This window comes from Pinus tabuliformis, chromosome 6 (assembly GCF_031772625.1).
Source record: "Pinus tabuliformis cultivar Carrire ecotype Pingquan chromosome 6, CPIR1, whole genome shotgun sequence".
NCBI lineage: Eukaryota > Viridiplantae > Streptophyta > Pinopsida > Pinales > Pinaceae > Pinus > Pinus tabuliformis.
Genome location: NC_142292.1, coordinates 799,920,630 through 799,943,458, shown reverse-complemented (window position 1 = coordinate 799,943,458; position 22,829 = coordinate 799,920,630). Strand labels below are relative to the sequence as shown.

Sequence of the window (22,829 nt, the reverse complement as noted above, 5' to 3'; positions counted from 1 at the left end):
ATGGTCTCATTAGCTTCACTACAAACAGAGGGGAGAGAGAAGGGTGCCAGAGATAACAGAAGATGTAACCACATAACCATTATTTCTTATAGGCTTACTAGCCTTACATTACAAAAAGATGACAAAAAATACCAAGAACCTGAGATAAACATGTCATGGAGGGTGGTGAGGTGAAATTCTAGGAGGACCTGCATGGAATCTAACTCGCTCATGCATATGGAAATCAATGTGCTCCACTGGGGCCTCCAAATCACACAGGTGATCATTGAGGCATCTCTAATTGGGACAGATACTCTCAAGCAGCTCTAAAGTCTCATTGAGGAAGAATTGGATGTCATTTAAAAAGGCCACCAATTCATTCTGCTCTTCATACTGGTGATCTATCATGATGTCCAGGTTGGCTTGGATGCCTCTCAATGGATCTACAATGATTTTCAATGAGGCTGCAACCTCCACTCGACCTGGTGAACACTCACGAGATTGAGCGACCTCATCCTCCCATTCTCTGCTAATCGCATCCTTTGAAGTTGAGCTCAAACCAATGTTTTGTCGTCCAGGATGGCCCTTATGCCCTCCTCCATGACAAGGGCGCCCATGCTTCCGAGGCATCACTGGTCACTCCTAAATACCTTCAACCAAAATGACCAGAGAGGGTACAACCTCCTAGGAAGAAACAACCACCTGTAAACACCCTATCCAGCATGAATAATGCCACACACGTCCCGTTGTGGCTCGACAATGCTGACCAATTCAGGCCACCAAATGAAGCTGGAAAAGAATCACTCCGTTGGATCCCTTAAATGATGCTAATTCGTTATGAGTCCACAGGAAAAACAGAGGAGGGATATCTGTAATTCTCTACCCAAAACCATACAACTACACTCTCGTCGACTCACACAATTCCTCAATATAAATAACCAAGAGACAAATAATAAAGGAAGTATATATTGCCCCACAACCAAGAGCACACCCTCCTTAATCGAATTTGTCAAAGGGCATCGACAAAAGCAGGTGCCACCACAAGCCCTAACCGGTTGTGAGAGAGTTATCTTTAGAAAGCAATTGTGGCCACAGACAGAGCCATTCCTTCCACATGGCAATGGGCAATGTCGATTTACAAACCACCACCAACAACCACATCATAGGAAAATACCTTAACCAAATAGAAACAAGAACGTAGAGATCATTGAGTATGCACCAACCTAAAACAACCCTCCTTCGACGGCACCCAAGGTTCCCCCCTGCATAGCCAACCTTGATGCACTAAAGGGAAGAAAAACCTTCAAACGAACTTGGATCCCAAATGAACACACACCAACCCGATATAGAAGCCACAACGACAGATTTCGAACACTCCACAGAGTTCCATCTACCCCATGGCCCTGGAAAGCTCGCTCTGCCTTTAACACTCTCATCTGCCACCCTACACATAGAGTTCATCACCCAAGAAACCATAACTGTTATAATATCACCACCAAATATTATAACAGTCAAAGGCAAGTCTGGAGGGTTCGATCAATCATCGACCCGTTGCATCACTTTATGGTTCAATATGTTTACACCTACCTTGTGCCTCGTGAGGCCTACCGCGAGGTGAACCTACCATGTGTTGATACAACCCCATCAGGGCTATATATGATCTTTGTTATTATAATAAGAAATAATTGATTTTTTTCTAAATACTATTTAGGATAAACAAATTTATAATAAGATATAAAATTATTTTTTTAATTCTAAGTTAAAAGGTTAAATATATAGGTAAAAAAAGTGGTGGGTCACTCTCGTAAAACAACAATAAATGTGTTGTATTTATTTTATTAATAAGATGAAGAAAAAAAAATTAATGAAAATTTATTGTTATCAATTGTAAACTTAGTTTTCTTTATTTTATGATTACATGATCTTAGGAACGCTAACATGTGTTTAAAAATGGCATATAATTTTGTTTTATTTTGATAAGTATTGTGTTTTGGGGTGTTTATAAACTTTGTTATGCCATGTTGTACTATATAAATGAAATATTTGAAATGATGTAGAATTCCCATGAATGAATGGGAAAAAGGGATCTGAATATTTTTTTGCTTTATAGGGGAGATCATGGGTCCTAAGCGTTGAAGACAAACTCAAGTCACCCCTCGGGTAGAAACCCCACCTTAAGTCACTGCAGAGATTGGAACCCCGACCAAGCAAGTCATATTACATTCCCTAGGAGAAATGAAAAACATATTAAAGGATTGAGTCACCAGTCAAGGTCAAGATCAAAGAAATGATCAAAGTAAAGAAAAGGAGTTGGAACAAACATAGAGACAACACTTAATTTTTATATCAATGTTGATGATAGACGAACAACCCTCGATATTATGAAATAAGTTCAAAAATCGAAATTACTAGAGTTCACAAGTCAAGATGGGGATTCAGTATTAGAAGCTTGGGTGATTGTTGTCAAGAGAGAACTTAGCTTTAAAGCATACTCTTCAAGGGAAAGGTCCAAATAGTAATTTCTACTAAAAGGAGAAGCTTTTTCATGGTGGGTAAATGAAGAGACTAAGATGCAAGTCACCTCATTGCAAGTTACTTGGGTTTTTTTTAGGAATCCTTTAGAACCAAGTACCTATTAAAGGAATATAAACATCAAAAAATAGGGTCATTCCATATAGTACAACAAAATGGTAGATCAATCGAAGACTATGAGGTTGAATTATATGCATTAGTCCATCATGTAGACTATATGGAAGATGATAAACGCCAAGCTGAAAAACTCTGACATGGGCTTAATCCTTTGGTTTGAGCGGAGGTCACCATGTGGAAACCCACCACTATGGAAACAACCACTAGTTTGACCAAACAAGTCCAAAGGATGATAAATATGAAAAGGAAAATGGTGGCTAATGAAAATACAGAGAAGGAATCCCCCAAGGAGGGTGTAAACAGAAAGGGGCACACCAATATGAATTCCATAGGAGATGAAACAATGTTTCTAGGATTGCTAATGTAGCCTCTGGGTTACCTCTAGAGGAACGTAGGAACCAACCCTACTTGGAAAGAACTAATAGCAAAGCTAGAGGAGTTAGTGGTCAAGGACAAGGACATATCGAGGTCAATTAGAATGTTGGGAATGTGGGGATCCACATTACAGAGACATAGTTATGCTATGGCATGTCTGACCACATCAAGAATAATATATACAAAGTAATCCATCATGTTTCTTGCGACTGCTTGAATCTAAGTTTATGAGGAGGAAGGTGGAGGGGAATCTTGACCCATAGAAGGGGTAGCTCTACCACGTCTACCACCTCTACATTCAAAATATAATCTACATCTAGCCATCAAGGGCAAGGAGATGTGTAATAGCCTTAGTTAAAAAAATCATGTAAAAAATATAAGAACAAGGTCATGGGACACGTATTCCAAGCTGAATGGTGGGGAAAACATCCTAATGGGTGTTCATTTGGTTTATTATGGCTAAGGAAATGACAAAGGCTTTGGAAAGGCAAGACACATTAATTGACATTTTATTTATGAAAATAATGAAAAATAGGAGAAAAGGAAGGCGAAAGGTCACAGGATGCATGTGAGGAGGAAAATGAAGGAAAATTGAGGAAATTGAAGAAAATAGAGGCGTCATTGATAAAAAGGCTTCTGAGGATCAGTTCATGGATTCTGTCAGTTCAACCTTTTGTCATCTCAATTTTAGAGCTCTCTCTCTCTCTCTATTCTCATTCTCAAACTCTTGGACACTTGGAGTTTTATTGACGCGCTTCAACATCGGATCAAGGGAAGAAAATATCAAAAAAGGAAGAGCAAGATCAAGTAGCTACAACGAGATTACTTCCAGGTATCGATTTGCATGTGTGATTTCCTTGCTAGTTTTGGCATGCATGGTTATGAATGTGTGTTCTTGGTTCTCTCGTTATCATGGGCATGGGTTTGTCTAGGTGTGACAATGTTCTTTAGCCTTACCTTTCCATTTTCGTATAGCCATGTGGTGTGATAAGGTTCTCATGTTTTAGTTGAGCTAGATTCTCGGATGGATTCAAAACTTAGTGAGGTGGTCTATGAAAGAAAGAACACATGTACTAATGATCCCTCAATCATAATACATATTGTGGTAAAGCCTTGGCCTAGTAACCCCTGAATCAGATTGTGGGTTGCGATAAAAGCCAAATTTTGTGGTGCCTCGATGAGCCTAGGAATCCTCAACCGGTGAATGGCAGGATATACAATAAATCCTAGAGGTGGGTGCCCTTGATCAGGCCTGGGAAACATTGGCCGGTGAATGGTAGGATATATGGTAAAGCCTGTAGGGTGGATTCTCGATTAGGCCTAGGGATCCTCGACTATTGTATGGCAAGATGTACGGTAAAGCCTAGAGACTAGGAGATAGAAAAATTCCTCACGGTGTAGGTGGAGAAACCCGGTGGCATCCATGATTGTTTAGGGCCTAGTGTTCCGATGGGGATTGTAGTAAAGCCTAGTTCTATTGATGAGGGTGAGGTGGTTTAGCCTCGGAAAGTGCTAATTTCTTTTTGGTTATGAGTCCCACATTCATGCTTGGAATATGACACGGGGTTGATTGGCTGAAAGAAATATTTGGTTCAGCCAATCTATGGTCGGGTGGCATGTGGAAGTCCCAAACCTGGTTGGTTTATGCATTCATTAATAAGGGTTCCTTCTCCTTGGTATGTCCTGTGTAAATGTATTGGTTTATATGTGGATTTCATGGTTGTTGTATCCTTGTTATATTTGTTGTTTATATGTTGGTTATGAGTATGTTCTATGACAACGATGGTGTATGGATCTCATCATGTTTTGATTAGCAAATGAATGTACAATGAATATATGACTTAATAGATGATAATTTAGCTATTGTGACAAGGCATCAATGCTTCTTTGCAATTCTCAGATAAGTATGAGACCCCTATGCTCATATCTGTTGATATGACCTGTAGATTGTATATTTGTGACGTGTTTAACGAAATTCCTATCATGGCTAGTAAGGGTAAGATCAAGAATTTATTCAAGTGTTTGTATTAGTATTATTGTTTCGATTTTATTTTTCATTTCTGGAAGTTTCATGAAGTTCTAGGAAGTGGCCTAAGACTTAGCCTTGAAAAAGTGGCACAAAATTCGAGGTTGTTGCCTCAGGAGTCGCTGAAAAATTCCCTAATCATTGGCATGCCCTTGTTATGGGAGTGACTAAAGGGTCCTAATAGCATGCATGCCCATGCCATGGGATCCACTGAGGCTCTAGGTTAGTAAAATGTCAAATTACCTTAGGGGTTGGTCACCTAGAAGGGTTGGTTTGCTCCTGAAGGTTCTGTAACATGTGTAGAAGGAAAAATTGGTTGTTTTTTGTCAGTTCCACTTCCTTAACTTTATAGAAGGATTTGAATCATATCATAGCGGCCTCTCATCACATGTTTACCCCAACAAACCGGTTAACTTGGGTAAATATGGCAGGAGTGCGTTATACGATGACAACCAGGATAGAGCCAAAGAGTGAAGAGTGAACACTTAGTAAAAAGGAGGGTGGTGAATACTTAACCCAAGTGAGCAAAAAAATGGAAAAAGGAAAATTCTTAGCAACCAGGAGGGAAAAGGGATAAAATTAAGGGATAGGGAAGTTGAGGCAAAGTGCTAGACAAGGGAACTAAAAAATGTAGGGGATAATACAAAGGATTAAAAAGGGGGAAGGGAAAGGATAAAACTAAGAGTATAAGACCTGAAAACACTAACAAACCAAGAATATGGCACAAAAACCAGAGAAGTATGAAACAAAACTTGAAATTTTTAACTAAAATTGAGGAATTTTCTATGAAACTAATAAGAATAAGAGTTTCCTTGAGACTAGAGCAATGGATTTATCCACGTCTAGGTCTGACACCAATAGAGGTGAATCCATGAAATTCCCTTCATAATCCATAGACCTAAATTACACTTTGATAATAAGGCCATCACTAGTAGAGGCCTTTCTGTTTGGGTGCCCCAAGCACGATGACTAGCCAAACTAACTAACCCAAAAATTACAAACACAACACCAGAAAAAGGAAAGAAAAAAATGATATAGACCACATAAGACTAAGTTTCTCATGGGTATCCTTCCATGTCACAACTTCCACCATACAAGAGACCAATTTAAGCTATTTCTCCTCATCAAGCGTGGAATTTCAAATCCTCTCTGCCTGTCAAATGGAAATTTGTTGACGTTTTTGTATTTTTCATGCCCTTCATTTTACGTTCTACGCAAATTTGTGAATGTCAACCTCCCCTTATCTCAAAACTCTCTTTCAACTACTTTTGCATCTCAATTTTCATTAAATTTCCTCTAAAAGTGCCTTGTTTTTCCTAAGTTAGCATAAACATGTTAACTGTTGCAATTTTATTCCATAGTAATATCTTTTGTTTAATTCTCTCTCTTTTTAATCATATAGTCTCTTATTTTCAAATTAAAGGAATAAGTTATTTCATTCTCAATTTTATTTTATGTTATAAAATATTTGACATTAAAAACTATTTCAATTTGCAAAGAGGATTTAAGGATATAGATTTTGTTATTCATATGATAACTTTCTATTTATATAATGAAAAATAATTATATATTTGAAATTTATATGATTTTAATTTAGTATATATATGTGTATGTATGTGTGTGTGTGTGTGAGAGAGAGAGAGAGAGATAACTGATAAAGGAAAAAACTACTAAGACTCATATTTAATGTTTTTGGCTAAAAGATTTATAATAATGAGATATCCATAATTTATTTCTATTCTTACTCATACAAAGCATTATAAATTCTTTAGACTTTTGAAAATATAAGCAAACAACTAATCCTTACTTCTTATTTAAGAGTTATGTGTTATAATTATATTAAATTGAACATCAATTTCATTTAATCATTAAAACAATTAATTTATAAAACAACCCAAAATATATTATAACTAATTAAATCAACATTAAACCTAAAAAAACAATTAAATTATTTTGAAAAGTCCACCCAAAAATACAATTAAATTATTTGAAAAAATACACAATAGCATTTTGATTTTTTTTAAAATAAGAAAAGCCTCCCACCTCAAGTGCATGCCATTGGCTCAAACAACTAAATTTTTATTAACCTCAAACCATGTACATTCTTAAAACTCACAAAGCTAGCCACCTCAATCAAACGTACAACCTCAACAATCACATTGGCAGTAAGTCCTAGCATTTATTTAACAAGTCAAAAACACCTCAAAATACTCCAGTGCTTTACTGCACTGATAGCAACGATGTAAACTATAGACATATCGCAAAAAAGCTTCAGTGCTTTACTGCACTGATAGCAACAATGTAAACTATAGACATTTTAAACCCTGGTTGGGCATGTGAGTGAGATCAGGATGGCCTCTCAACTCTTGAGGAAGTGTGAAGTGCATAGATACGCTTATGTCAATAAATTTAAAGTTTTGGATGCATTAAGTACTATTAATATGAATGCTATCTCAATCCATTTAAATTTGAATATGTGAAGTTTCAAAATGCATATGACAAGTTCACACAAATAAATAACATATCAAATTGGAATTTGATATATGCAATCAATCATATTATTATATCATAATCATTTTAAAAACTTATAATCATATGGTGTCTTCTTAAAAGATTATTCCAGAAATTTTTTAGTTGAGACAACAATTTGGTTATTAAGATTGTACAAAGTTTGAACCCTTAACCAATTTAGATATAAACACACAAATTCTAACTAGAAATAATTATGGGTGTTATACGACATTGCATTATACAACAAATTGACGTGAATCGTATAGATAAAAGATCAATTGCATTCGGTTTCTAGAAATAAATATGAGTATTCCTAGTTATAGAGCTTGAGAGTGCAGAATAGTTGTTGGAAACCTGAAGTCCCAGTTATAAATATTCAATACCAGCACGCCGAAGAGATTGAGAGTGCAGCCAACTACTTGTATTTAAACTTATGCTAAGTGGAAAATCCCTTAAATGGTATTGGTATTATAATTTTTTACAGTTTAAATTTGAAATCAGACGTCATTCTGACGGGTTGCAGATATAAAAGAGACGTCATATCTAACGGGTTAAGTTTTTAGCATGCCATCAAATACGTCTTGAAACCCAAAATACGTCTTACAGGACGTCAAATTCCAGGCCTGCTCCTCATCCTCAACTACTTTCACCATCTCTTCCTATATTTATGGTGTTTTTTGGTTAGTTCCAAGACAATCATGTTAGAAATATGTTTGAATGACATTTACCTATCTAGTTGTACTTATAAAGAATCTAACCAACATCGAACAATCAATAATTTCGGTATAGTTATTCATTTCTAATCCAATTTGATTGTCTCCATTAGATGCATTGATTTCAATGTAGTTATTGATTTCTAATCCTATTTGATTGCTTGCACTAGATGCATTGATTTTAATGTAAATGTTGATTTCTAATCCTTTTTTATTACTTGCACTAGATGCGTTGATTACAATGTAGATGTTTCTTTCTAATCCTATTTGATTTCCTACACTTGATGCATTGATTTCAGTGTATATGTCAACTTTTGATTTGAATTAAGTAGATGCATGATATACATTAATTTCAAAGTAATTAGTGTGCATTGATTTCAATGTAAGCACAAGAAAATTATTGACAATGTGCATTGATTTTTGTGTTATAGTAATTCAACCATAAATAAAATACTTGAATTTTCATGTTAGATAAAATGTTCACTTACCTAAAATATTTGCTTCTTGAAACTATAAACTATTTGTAATTGACTACATTCTTCATTTTCCATCATTCAAGTTATTAACATTCACCATCATCTCAACAAATTGAGAAAATGAGCATATTTAAAATTTAAATGACCATATTTATCTTAAACATGTTTAGCATATTTAAAATGATCAAATATGATATACATTAATCTCAAAGTAATTACTGTGCATTGATTTCAATGTAAGCACAAGAAAATTATTGACAACGTGCATTGATTTTTGTGTTATAGTAATTCAACCATAAATAAAATACTTGAATTTTCATGTTAAATAAAATGTTCACTTACCTAAAATATTTGCTTCTTGAAACTATAAACTATTTGTAATTCACTACATTCTTCATTTTCCATCATTCAACATTGTTAGTCACTTGCGACATCAACTTTGCATTCAAACGAGGTAATAGAAAATAACTACCATTAAAATTTATGTGGAATTTAACACTTCATAAGTCACAATGATTGACTTTGGAGAAAAATAATATTAATATGAGAGCGCAAGAGAGACAAGGTATGATGTTTACTACAATTGCTTGAGTTAAATATTTGAATGATCTACGATTTCAACTGCCTTTTTCATATGATTGATATAAAAATATGGCAAAACTAATAGGTGTGACAATAAGAACAATAGAAGAAAATAATTTGAAGATCTTAATGAGCATATTTAAAATTAAAATGACTAGATTAATCTTAGACATGTTTAAACCTTTCCTCAAATTTTACACTATAAAAAAGGATTTAAACCTCAAAAGATTTGATCGCTCTCAACACTTGATAAATCCGGAATTAAGATAAATCTAAAATTACTTATAATACTTGAACATTTTTTTTTCATATATTTTTTCTTTCATTTTTTTATATATAATTTTAATATAATTTAATAATTTTATTTTAAAAATTCATTTTCATCCATTTTACCAGATTTTTAATATATGAATAATTTATATAAACTCTTTTTTGGATTTCTTAATTTTTAATCTATTTAAAAATATAAGTTTCACTAAACAAATTTTATTTAATAAATTAATTAATAAGAATTATAATTTTGTTAAATTTATAGTAATAATGTGTATTAATTTTTCTATTAATACTATTCGAATGGAAAACAATGAACATTTTTATAAGTAAATAAAATCCCATTCAAAAATGATTAAGGACTTGAATATATAAATTTCATCCCTCCAACAACCATTAATATCAACATGTCACATCATGGGCACATTTACACATTCCAAAAAATAAAGATGGCTAATTCTTTACATTAAAAAAGGAGCACATTTAGATGTTTTTTTAATATAACACTTTTTAATTCTGTTGAAATCAATAATTATTTTCAAATTGCAATACTTTACTTATATAATCCATATCCCATATTTCATAATTGTGTATTATGTATCCCATGTATGTGTCTTTATGAATCAATGAATCTCCGCAACGCTGCAATCGTTTTATGCTTCAAACTTGCTTACTGTTTTTAATACTCCATACTGCATGAATCAAATCCTATTATAATGCGATTAATCATCCATTTGTTCTTGAAGATGTAGACGGATCGGAAAGCCTTTAGTCAAGTGAGAAACAGGAAAGTAGGAGATCTTATCATCCTCCAGTGCCTCCCATCTGCAAATATCAAGCATAAATAAGTTAATAAACCTTGTTTGGATTCTATTACTGTGATTTTTTTGGTGAAAAAAAAAATAACAAATCAAAATGACCTTTGCTCAACACTATTTTGTACGTTTTCCATTATCCTAAAAATAATTGTAGAGGATGAGATTAATTAGGAGCAATGGTGCAAGTAAAATTGACGTTTTATTTCTCTTTCTCTGAGTGTAAAGAAGGAAACACAAGACCTGAATTTGGTGACGAAGTTATGAAGAAAGAGGGCCAGCTCAAGTTTTGCCAGATGCATTCCTGGACAGAGCCTGGGACCCCCTCCAAAAGGCATAAAAGAGGGGTTCTTTGAGAGCTCCTGCAATATAAAGTCCGAAAGATTACTAACAGAATTAGACAGAGAAAGATTACTAAGAGAATTGGGGTTCATAAAACATGCAGTGATGGATTTCATGCTAATTAATTACATTATTTTCCAGCTGCCGTTGCCAACGCCATGGGTCAAATGTGAGCGCAGAAGAATGGTACTTGTCGTCCAGATGGGTACCTGTCAGAAGCACCAACACTGTCCACCCTCTTGGAATCACAAAGCCTCCTGAGAACACAAGTTTGTGATGATCCGAATGCTGAAGTAAATCGCGTGGCAGTATTCTAAACATTCAACTTTTCTATCAGTTTTGCTTTATATTTGGCTCAAAAATTTAAAAGAAATGCTGAAATTGTAAATATCAGTTGAGAGTTTATGTTTTTCTAGCTCTTCAAAGAATCAACTATTTCAGCAGCAGCACCACTACTTGTAATTTTGTAAATTTGATTGGAAAAGTTAAAATGAACCATGAAAATCAACCAAGAAGAGCAAAACAGATTCTTAGATACCATTAATTTTGATGTCTTCTTTTGCTTCTCTGTAAACAGCCGGAGCAGGGTTGCCGATACGAAGCGTTTCATTTATAACCTGGGAATTGAACAAATGCAAACATGATCAATCATCTCAAAACATAAATATATGATTTTTCATCCATCTTCAAACAGAGAAAACAAAGACAAAATGCATAAGGTCAATCCCATAGATCCAGGAGGTTAGTAGAAAACGGATTTGAAAGAGAAAATACATGTGTTTGAGAGGTGATTTTTCATCCATCTTCAAACGGGGAAAACAAAGACAAAATGCATACGGTCGATCCCACAGATCCAGGAGGTTAGTAGAAAACGGGTAAGGTGTCCTGGAGGTCAGTAGAATAAGGGGTTGCTCTTAGAGGTTACAAAACTGTTTTTGCCTTGTGCTAAAAGGATTTGTACATGACTTAGCAATTAAAAAATTAACACTTTAGAATACTGTGGAGGGACAAAAATCACAATAACTAGAGGAAATACGGGAGGCAGAGTATCCTGTAATAGTATATATTTATTTTAAATACAGAAGATGAGTTTAGAGTGATATAATTTTTTGATGTGCAATTTTTTTACGAATCCACATTATTTTGTATAGTTTATAAATTTTTTATTTTTAAAATTTTTATTTGGGCTGAGATGAGTAAAATTGCAACTTTGATGATGGATGAACAGAGTTACACATCAGGGTTACACAACATGCTAGGCTATAGAATGAGCTTCTAAACTCAATAGTAGTGTAAGAATTAAAGAATAAATTCGTTTGAAAGAGACATCTTTATACAATTGTAGATCATCAGAGTTACACATCATACTGGGCTATAAAATAAGCTTCTAAGCTCAATAATATTATAAGAATTAAAAAATAAATTTGTTTGAAAGAGATATCTTTATATCATTGTAGATTTTGAAAATATTATGAAATTTAATAGTAAAACATTTCCAACAAAATTATTAAGCCGCCAATGTTTTGTTTTTTTAAATGTAAATGGCAAAAAATAACATAAGGAAAATTGATAATAACAACTGAATTCATTTGTACAAACGTAATCTACAAAATTTGTAATTTGCGGAAAATATGGTAACAGCCTGTCACCAAAAACAGAAATCGTTGGCTAGTCAACAAAACAGCAATTAATTACATACACATTGGCTGAATTTCATTGACTGGTAGTCATCCCAAGTGAGCTTTTGGTTTCTTGGACTCCCCTTTCTCTCTAACAACGCGTCGTGCTCCGCCTGTAACGTGCATATTCCACCATCAGTGCAATCAGTATTAATGTATCAATACGAAGATTTGGAATGTTTTTATTTAGAATAGACATTTGCAGCAACTGTACACTGGCACACACCTTCAGTTCCTGAAGTGCCTGGGGACAGTCCGTGAGAAATTTGATAGCCAATGCCATCGATGAGGATACGGTTTCGTGACCAGCTAAGAGCAGGAATAGTATAAAATCTGCTATAACTTCTTCTGAAAATATGTCTTCTTTCAAGAGTTCTGTTAAGAAATCATTATGGACAGCTTCTGGATGCTGCTTTCTGTGCTTTATACCCTCATAAATCTTTTTTATCAGAAACTCTCTGGCCTGCAGCGATATTAGTGATAACACATCCGGTAAGAACAAATCAAATTAGTAATCAGTAAAATAAAAGAGAAAAGTATTGAAGCGTTTGTGCACCTTAAATCCTCTCGCGTACGTGGTACCCGGGATTCTAATGGGAACGGAAAGGACAGCTTTACAAAAATCACCGAATGCCTTACAGATCTCTTCCGTCTCCTTGGACGGAGATAAGCCCAGCAATTGTTTTGCTATCAAATTCAGAACAAGCTATAACAAATATCACATGAGAAAGAAATCCAATTTAAACGGAAAACGGTTCACCGCCATTCTGATAGCAGTAATAACATGCAGGTTTCGTGGTTTAATTTTGTTTGATTTCGATAAATGTTTAATAAATCCACACAGAATGCTTAAAGAAGGCATAGATTTTCTAAAATTTAAAGAATGCTTAAAGAAGGCATAGATCTTCTAAAATTTAAAGAATGCATAGATTTTCTGAAAGCTAAAGGATGCTTAAAGAATGCACAGATTTTTCTGAAAGTTAAAGGATGCTTAAAGAATGCATAGATTTTAAAAAAATTAAAGAATGCTTAAAAAATGCATAGATTTTCTGGAAGTTAAAGATGCTTCAAGAATGCATAGATTTTCTAAAATTTAAAGAATGCTTGTTCATATTTTGGAATCGGTTTTGTCGATGGTGCTTACCTGATGGCACTCCTCTTGAAGATGGATTTCCCTCTTGGCTTGCCATTGGGCGAAGGTGGTCTGCATAACGCTCTGTATGCCCTCCATGAAGTCCACACTCAGCTTCTCGAACCTCAGGAAATTTACGGCCGTTCCGTGGAGCTTCTTCTGGAGATCTCCGTGCACGGAAAGCAAACCGAATTTGCCGATGAGATTTCGAAAAGGTCTCGGATATTTGGATTGAAACAGCCTGCCTTCGTGTTGCAGAATATGTTTGTTGAACTCTGGGTCCACAGACACAACCATCCGAGATGTTCCGAACAAATTCGATCTGAATATCTGCCCATACCTGCGTAATTCGCATACACATAATTCACATTTTGGATTTGATTTGTAAAATACGCGTCAATGTTAAAATTAACAGTACCTTAGCTCTCGATCTTGAATGTTAAAGTTAACAGTACCTTAGCTCTCGATCTTGAATCTTAATTAAAATTAACAGTACCTTGGCTCTCAATCTTTAATGTTAAAATTAACAGTACCTTAGCTCTCGATCTTTAATGTTAAAATTAACAGTACGTACCTTAGCTCTCGATCTTGAATGAATCGGCGTGGTTGTGAACCCGAATTAATCGCTCGCATGAAGCCCAAGGATTCTCCAATCAATGGCCACCCTCTGGAACCGGGAGGCAAATTGTAGCCTCGACTGTCCACTATTCTGTAGAGCTGAAGCAGTATCATCGCCAGAACGAAACAGACGAAGCCCACCAGCCATGAATACGTAACAATCTCAGCCATGATCCCCAATTCAATGCTTTCCTCGGACCACAACTATCGCCTCTCTTACTGTGAATTCTATAAATGCAATGCGCTTATCAGTCCATGCTACACCATCGCTTCGGAGTATACCTTCGTTAACTTTGTCTCACCGTTGACCACCCGATCTTGAAGCGAGTGGGAGCAACCACACGTACGTCGGAGACAAATAGATATCTATCAGCATTAATTTTATATACTTTATGGTACACCAATGGGAGCAAGTACATGTGCCTCCAGCACTAATTTTCATTTTCCCAGTATTAATTTTAAATATGGTTGAATTTCGAAAACGTTTTATATTGTTTTCATTTTTGGTAAGGTTTTTGATATTTTTTAATATTGAGTTGTAGGTTTATCATCGGAGATATATAAACATTGAAAACGCGGTTGATTAGTTTATATAAGTTAAATGTCTATATCAATCCCGCACAATTATATCAAGCAAAAATATTATTAAATAAATACTTATTAATATAAATAATGTTAATGATATATTATTAATTAATAAATTATTTTTTCATAAATATTGTTATTTAATAAAACATTTTATTCATTTTTATTAATTAATATTGTTTATAGTGCTATTAATTAATTAATAAATTATTTTTAGTAAAAATTAATTCATTATTAATAAATTTATTATTAATTATTTAACCATTAATTAATTATTTATTTCATTCATTATTAATTAATTCTACCTAATGATTAATATACTCAATGGATTAAGTCAACCCAAAGGAATAATATTATAAACATAAGTGATTAATAAACTCAAGTAGGGAAAATTTTAAGGGCTAATATTCGTAGGTGGGCTAATTTTCAATGATTTTTCTAAAAAAAAGATTTGCTAAATTTCTTCTCTTTTTTTTTTTAAATAGATCGCCCAAATTTTATAGTATAAATTTATTTTACTTTAAAATTTACCAAAATGTTATAGACACTATATATAAAACTATTATAAATTTGAGTAATTTTACAAATATATTACTAAACATTTTACAACTTACATATTAAGGACGATAAGATATGTCAAAGTTTCTAAACTTTAAGATAAATTATCATTCTTAAAATTTTCCCGAATCCAAGGGATTAATACTAAAAACCCAAGGGAGCAATATTAAACAAAAGGGATTAATATTATAAACCTTAGGTATATAAACCCTCAGAGAAATACTATAAACCCTAAACTAAACATGGTTGAGCATATTTTACCATGGTTGATTTTCATATTGAAATAATATTGAGACAATATTTGTCACAATGCGACATTTGACCATGGTTAATTTTCATATTGAAATAATATTTTCCAGTGCATGGTTCACCATCATTATAAACCCAAGGGATTTATATTAAACCCTAGAATTAATATTATAAGCCTTCTAAATAATATTATACCCTCGGAATATGAATCATAGATTGATAAACCTAACAAATTGGTATTATAAGCTCAATGGATTAATTCTAAAACCCCAAGGTACTATAAACCCAAGAGAATAATAGTAAACCCAAGGGATTAATATTATAAACCCAAGGTATATAAACCCTAAGGTAAACATTATAAACCCAAGGGAATAATTAATCTAAGTGATTAATACTAAAAACCCAAGGCATTATAAATCCAAGGGAATAATATTAAACCCAAAGGATAAACATTATAAACCCAAGGTATATAAATCATAAAATAAACATGGTTGACCATGGTTGGCCATGGTTGATCTTTATATTATAAACCCTAAAATAAACATGGTTAACCATGGTTGATTTTCATATTGAGATAATCTTTGTGAGAATCCAACGTTCAAACAAGGTTGACCATGATTGATTTTCATATTGAGACAATCCTTCTCACAACACGACATTGAACCATGGTTGAACATGATTGATTTTAATGTCAAGCCAATCTTTGACATAATGCAACATTGGAGCATGGTTGACCATGGTTGAACTTCATATTGAGACAATCTTTGTCATAATGCGACATTGGACCATGGTTGAACTTCATATTGAGACAATCTTTGTCATAATGCGACATTGGACCATGGTCGATTTTCATATTGAGACAATCTTTGTCATAATGCGACATTGGACCATGGTTGACCATGGGTTATAAACCCAAGGTGTATAAACCCTAAGATAAATATTATAAACCCTAAAATAAATATGGTTGACCATGGTTGATTTTCATATTGACAAAAAATTTGTGACAATGGGACGTTGGATCATGGTTTACCATGGTTATAAACCCAAGTTATATAAACCCTGAGACAAATATTATAAACCTTAAAATAAACATGGTTGACCAAAATTGGTTTTCATATTGACAAAATCTTTGTCACAATGCAACATTGGACTATGTTTGACCATGATTTATTTTCATATTGAGACAACCTTTCTCAAAATGTGATGTTGGACAATGTTTGGCCATTGTTGATTCTCATATTGAGATAATCTTTGTCATAATGCGACGTTGGACCAAGAGACAATCTTTGTCACAATGTCACCATGGTTGAACATGTTTGACCAAGGTTGACCATGGTTGATTTTCATACTAAAACAATCTTTGTCAGAATCCGACGTTGGAACATGGTTGACCATGGATAGCCATGGTTGTCATAATGTGACGATAGACCAAGAGACAATCTTTGTCACAATCTAACCATGGTTATTCACCATGGTCGATTTTCATATTGAGACAATCTTTGTCAGAATGTAAAGTTAGAACATGGTTGACCATGGTTGATTTTTATATTGAGACAATCCTTGTCACAATGTGACATTGGACCATGGTTGACCATGATCGATTTTAATGTCGAGAGAACCCTTCTCACACTACGACATTGGACCTTATCAACGGTAATAAACCCAAGACATTAATACTAAAAACCCAAGGGAGTTATATTAAACCCAAGTGATTAATATTAAAAACCCTAGGTATATAAACCCTAACATAAATACCATAAACCCTAAAATAAACATGCTTGACCATGTTTTACCATGGTTGATTTTGATATTGAGACAATATTTGTGACAATGCGACATTAGACCATGGTTTACCATGGTTGACAATGGTTGACCATGGTTGATTTTCATATTAAGTCAAACTTTGCCACAATGTCACATTGCACCATGGTTGTGCATGGTTGACCATGATTATAAACCCAAGGTATTTATATTAAACCCTAGGATTAATATTATAAACCTTATGAACAATATTATACCCTAGGAATATAAAGCCTTAGATTGATAAACCCAAGGGAATTATTCTAAAACCCCAAGGTATATAAACCCTAAGATAGATATTATAAACCCAAGGGATTAATACTAGAAACCAAAGGGATTATAAATCCAAGGGAATAATATTAAATCCAAGGGGTAAATATTATAAACCTTAAAATAAACATGGTTGACAATGGTTGATTTTCATATTGATGATATATTTGTGACAATGTGACTTTGGACAATGGTTGACCATAGTTGATTTTCATATTGACAAAATCTGTCACAATGCAACATTGGAATATGGTTGACCATGATTCATTTTCATATTGAAACAACCTTTCTCAAAATGTGACGCTGGACAATGGTTGACCATTGTTGATTTTCATATTGAGACAATCTTTGTCACAATGCGACGTTGGACCATGGTTGACCATGGATGACCATGTTCTCACAATGTCATGTTGGACCAAGAGACAATCTTTGTCATAATGTGAGCATGGTTATTGACCATGGTTGATTTTCATACTGAAACAATCTTTGTCAGAATGCGATGTTAGAACATGGTTGACCATGGATGGCCATGGTTGTCACAATGTGACGTTGGACCAAGAGACAACCTTTGTCATAATGTGACCATGGTTATTCACCATGGTTGACCATGGTCGATTTCCATATTGAGACAATCTTTGTGAGAATGCAACATTGGACCAAGATACAATCTTTGTCATAATGTGACCATGGTTGACCATGGTCCATTTCCATATTAAGACAATCTTTCTCAAAATGCAATGTTGGAACATGCCTGAACATGGTTTATTTTGATATTGATATAATCCTTGTCAAAATGCGACATTGGACCACGGTTGACCATGATTGATTTTAATGTCGAGACAACCTTTCTCACACTACAATATGGGACCTCACCGACGGTAATAAACCCAAGGGATTAATACTAAAATTCCAAGGGATTATAAACCCAAGGGAGTTATATTAAACCCAAGGGATTAATGTTATAAACCCTAGGAATATAAACCCTAACATAAATACCATAAACCCTAAAATAAACATGCTTGACCATGTTTTACCATGGTTGATTTTGATATTGAGACAATATTTATGACAATGCGACGTTAGACCATCGTTTACCTTGGTTGACCATGGTTGATTTTCATATTGAGTCAAACTTTGTCACAATGTCACATTGCACCATGGTTGTGCATGGTTGTGCATGGTTGACCATGATTATAAACTCAAGGGATTTATATTAAACCCTAGGATTAATATTATAAACATTTTGAATAATATTATACCCTAGGAATATAAAGCCTTAGATTGATAAACCCAAGGGATCAATTCTAAAACCCCAAGGTATTATAAACCCAAGGGAATAATTGTTGAAAATGGCAACAAGAAATGCTAAAAATAGAACTGCAATAAATAGCAGTTCAGGTACCAGTGCTGGATTGAGCAACAAGGAATGAAAAATGGAAGTGCTAAAAATAGCATTGTTATTTTTAGCAATTCGGGATAGATTTCAATTTTAATCAGTCTCTGGACTAAAATTGAGAAGTAAAATTCGAATTTGAACTTAATAGCTATTTTAAAATAAATTAATTAATTCACCATGAGTTAATTAGTTGTGAAAAATCAAACATGAAGTCTATATGGGACATGCAACATTTTCTCCATTAATTGAGGAATTTATCCATCAGTTAAAGAGATAAGGATGAGTTCTAATTTGAGTTGTAATTAGTTGGCTCAGTTAACTAAGTCAAGTCCAGTTAGACTGATTTAAATAGTTTGTTCAAATTAATGTGAGTTCAGTTAGTTAATGTACGCTTGCATATAACTGCTGCACCTCAGATAACTGAATATTCTCTCATGAATAACTCATGCATGCCAGTTCAGACAAAGACCTAGTTGAGATCAGAGGAGGGACAGTGTACTATCAGTTGGATGATTTTTTCCTATAAAGGAAGCTCATCCATGGAGAAGGATTTATCTCCTTCAGGATTGCGCAGTTGGATCCAAGGTTAGTGAGTGTGTGAAGAGACCAATTCACACAAGTGGTGGTTGAGGGGAAAGTACCCCTAGGGTCCTTTCGGTTAAGACTCTACCAGACTGAAAATTGCTTATTCAAAGAAACACACACACAGCCATTATCTTTACTGTAAGCAAATTCTAATGTTGAGGGTACGTACCTAAGGTCCTACGTTCGAGAAGACCTTTAGGGTCCAAACCCTTCTTGGAGTTCCCTTCTTCTCCTTTGACCTGTAAAACAAACAAATCAAAGAACACAACCATACATGGACAAATACTTATACATAAACCATCTTCATGCTATAAAGTTAGTTATAAAAATCTTTGAGTAACTACTTGCATAAGAATTCAAAACAAGAATCTCATAAGCACAAAGAAAGATTGTTTCGGGAACCAAGACGTGTTTCTTCTATAAAGGCAAGTAAAGTACATATAATGGAAAGATTTCACCTGAAACACCTTCAGCAGGCTCTAAGCAAAGCTTTCTCCCGGATTCGTTCCAGCCTCAAGCCTCCAACAAGAGCTCCTTCCAAGTCTTACTCAATGGTGATATAAAAGATGAATGATCACCAATACACATGGAAACAAGGGTTTCCTATGCAAAATGGGGGAAGTGCAGAAAGCACCAAGGACTTCAGACATGGTCTAAGGGGAAAATCTCAGCATAATAATCTTGCTCTCCTTTTCTCTCTCCCTTAGGCCTTCCCTTTGATGTCTTTTTATACCATCTCCAAAGTAGTTTTTTAGTTAGGAGTTGGTTGGGAACAGTTGGGCCACGGGCACTAACAGGTGATCAGCAGGTAAAACCCGCGATCTCCGCCCAAAAATAAGGAATTATTTATTTTTTTAAGTGTTTTAATACATACACGCGGGTTGGGTATACACAGACCCACGTGTACACGCGTTTAACTTAGGGAAATGTCGCGTATAAGGGATAAAACACTGTATTTTAAATTTTAGGACCAGGTCTGGAAGGAGGGGTTGCCCTAGGCCATGAGTACAGCATCACAAACCATAAAAGTGAGATTTGGAGCTATAACAGATGCCCCCTAATATATGAGGTCAGAAGCGGAACATGATGGCCGAAATATATTATGTAAGTACATGGAAAGGAAGTCTGTCGAGAAACCGAGGAGGACTTCACCAGAATTCAGCCTGCCAAGCCACCAAAAGGAGATCAGAAAGAAACACTGTCTGAGGCGGGCATACCCATGCTCAGAAAAAGTAAAGCATGTCCGCATATCAAGTACAAGTGGATCCACTAAGTATACAAGTATAAATGACTGGAAGATACATAATGGATCATCTGATCATAATGAGCAAGTACATGTCTGAATATCACATATAAGACTATCAATGATGCTGAAAGATGCAACGGATCACTGATATCAAAGACTGATCCCAAAAGGTACCAACTGAACATGATGTAATAGGATGGTACTACACTGCAAACTCAGGTGCCAGCATATAGAATGTCGCCATGACTGACTGCAACATATAAGGTAGAGTGGTATCAACTAGCAGCAACAGAAGCAATTGTCAAGTGAACCAATGAATGTTGATACAACCTGAGGTCTTCACCGACCACCGTGGTACATTTCTACACCATGGGAATAAATGATCTGAAGTCGACCATGTGAGAAATCGTTTGATTACGGTCATTGATGTATACCGTTAACAAACGCGAGACTACTCATCGATAATGATAATGAGCGTCAAGGTACCCAGTACAATCTAACAAGTGTGAATAGATGAGCTGAAGTCGAACACCTGTAAGAATCTATCGATCAGGAGACAATGATGGTTTCCCACTATCGATAGCGAAGGATCTGCCACTAATGACTGCAAACCCCAAGGTACTGCCAAATGGACTCTAGATCTTTGCCCCAGAGCAATGAGTCGGAGTCGATAGGGAAAGATCCACTAGAAGGAAGGCATTAAGGCATCCTCCATCAATCTAGTGCGAGTGTAACCCGTAGGCCAATAATGTGGAAGGAATCGGACGAAAAAAGATGCAGGAACCCAACCGAAGTACGTTTCCGGCGTACACAAGATGTGGCTAGCGCACGGCAGAAACCCTCTGAACCAACCAATAATGAAAGTTGACACAGAGGCGAGGTATCCACCAATAGGGTCAAATGGAAACCAAGGTACTGCACGAATCCCAATGAGTGATAATGTATGCTGATGTCGAACACAAGGGAAACCACTCAATCAGAGACCCATGATACTGATCGATGCTGAGCACAAGGTGACCTATCAATAATGAAAATAGGGCCAGGGTGTGGCTCTAGGCCTGTCCTCAGAGCAAGGTGTCGTCGTCGATAAGGACAAGACCCGCCAGCAAGAAGTCAATGGGGACCTTCTCAAACTGGCACGAGTAAAGGACCAATATAACTGATGTGATGATAGACATGACACTGACAACCAGGGATGGCCGACTGAAAAATGAGTCAAGGGACACTGCAGAGAGGCCGACTCAGGCTAACTTCCCTTGAACAAAAGCACGACTCAATGTGACTATGTGGCAACATATGATGACTCTGTATAAGTTCGCCATGCAGGAGGCACGAATGAACCCTCCATATGATTGGAAGAGATAACCAATCGGGGGAGAACTGACTCAATAACAAGGTTATGGCATGTACCTAAGTCAAACTAAATCCCACCCATGCGGAGGAGACTTTGTTTTGAGTGCTTTGTTCAAGGGCGACTCGACTGACTCCAGCTGCCAACAATAAATGGAAATAATGTCCCTGTTCCCGCTCTTTTTGGAATATTTAATTTTTTTGTCTTTTTCTGTTAAGCCGGAAAAAGAATAAAAGAATGCTATGGTACAGTGGCAAGAACGAGTGTCGGTGAAACAGATGATCTAGTTCCTGGGAAAGGAACGTTCCTATGCTCAATGCAGGGAGGTGAAAACTGGTCAGTGACACTCAGAGGTATGTTCCTTCCACGGATCAGGGTATGTCAAGCTGCAGAAGTCAAAGGTATGCAAGGTTGATTTTGCAGATGTCATGGTCAAAAGTTGGCTTAAACATGAGTCCAAGTGAAGCCGGCTCTAGGCCAAAAGGTGCAAATGGTCAACATGCAATGCAATAGTACAACTCAACACAAAGGAGCCTCTAGGGTATAAGGCCAGAACGAAGCAAAGAAGTAAAGAGGAATGAGTCTTGATCGCATAAGTCATGGCAGGACTAAAGAGGACTCC

At 35.3% G+C, this 22,829-nt stretch overlaps 1 protein-coding gene across 1 annotated transcript; it reads right to left on the bottom strand.

The window, feature by feature from the left end:
- Positions 1–10,303: 10,303 nt before the first annotated feature.
- LOC149261221 (cytochrome P450 720B2-like) lies at positions 10,304–14,347 on the bottom strand. The gene is made up of 9 exons (XM_089381398.1): positions 14,124–14,347; positions 13,562–13,889; positions 12,974–13,123; positions 12,644–12,880; positions 12,438–12,530; positions 11,277–11,355; positions 10,868–10,995; positions 10,640–10,758; positions 10,304–10,406 (listed from the first exon to the last, which is right to left on the bottom strand). Exons 1-9 carry the CDS (start codon positions 14,336–14,338, stop codon positions 10,304–10,306), a joined length of 1,452 nt encoding a protein of 483 aa, XP_089237524.1. The 5' UTR covers positions 14,339–14,347.
- Positions 14,348–22,829: the final 8,482 nt, after the last annotated feature.

Coding starts and splice junctions, on each gene's coding strand:
- LOC149261221 (XM_089381398.1), bottom strand. CDS start 14,338: ATGGCTGAGATTGTTACGTATTCATGGCTGGTGGGCTTCGTCTGTTTC. Junction 12,531..12,643: donor AGGCACTTCAGGAACTGAAG/GTGTGTGCCAGT, acceptor TGCACGTTACAG/GCGGAGCACGACGCGTTGTT. Junction 10,759..10,867: donor AACGGCAGCTGGAAAATAAT/GTAATTAATTAG, acceptor TTTATATTGCAG/GAGCTCTCAAAGAACCCCTC.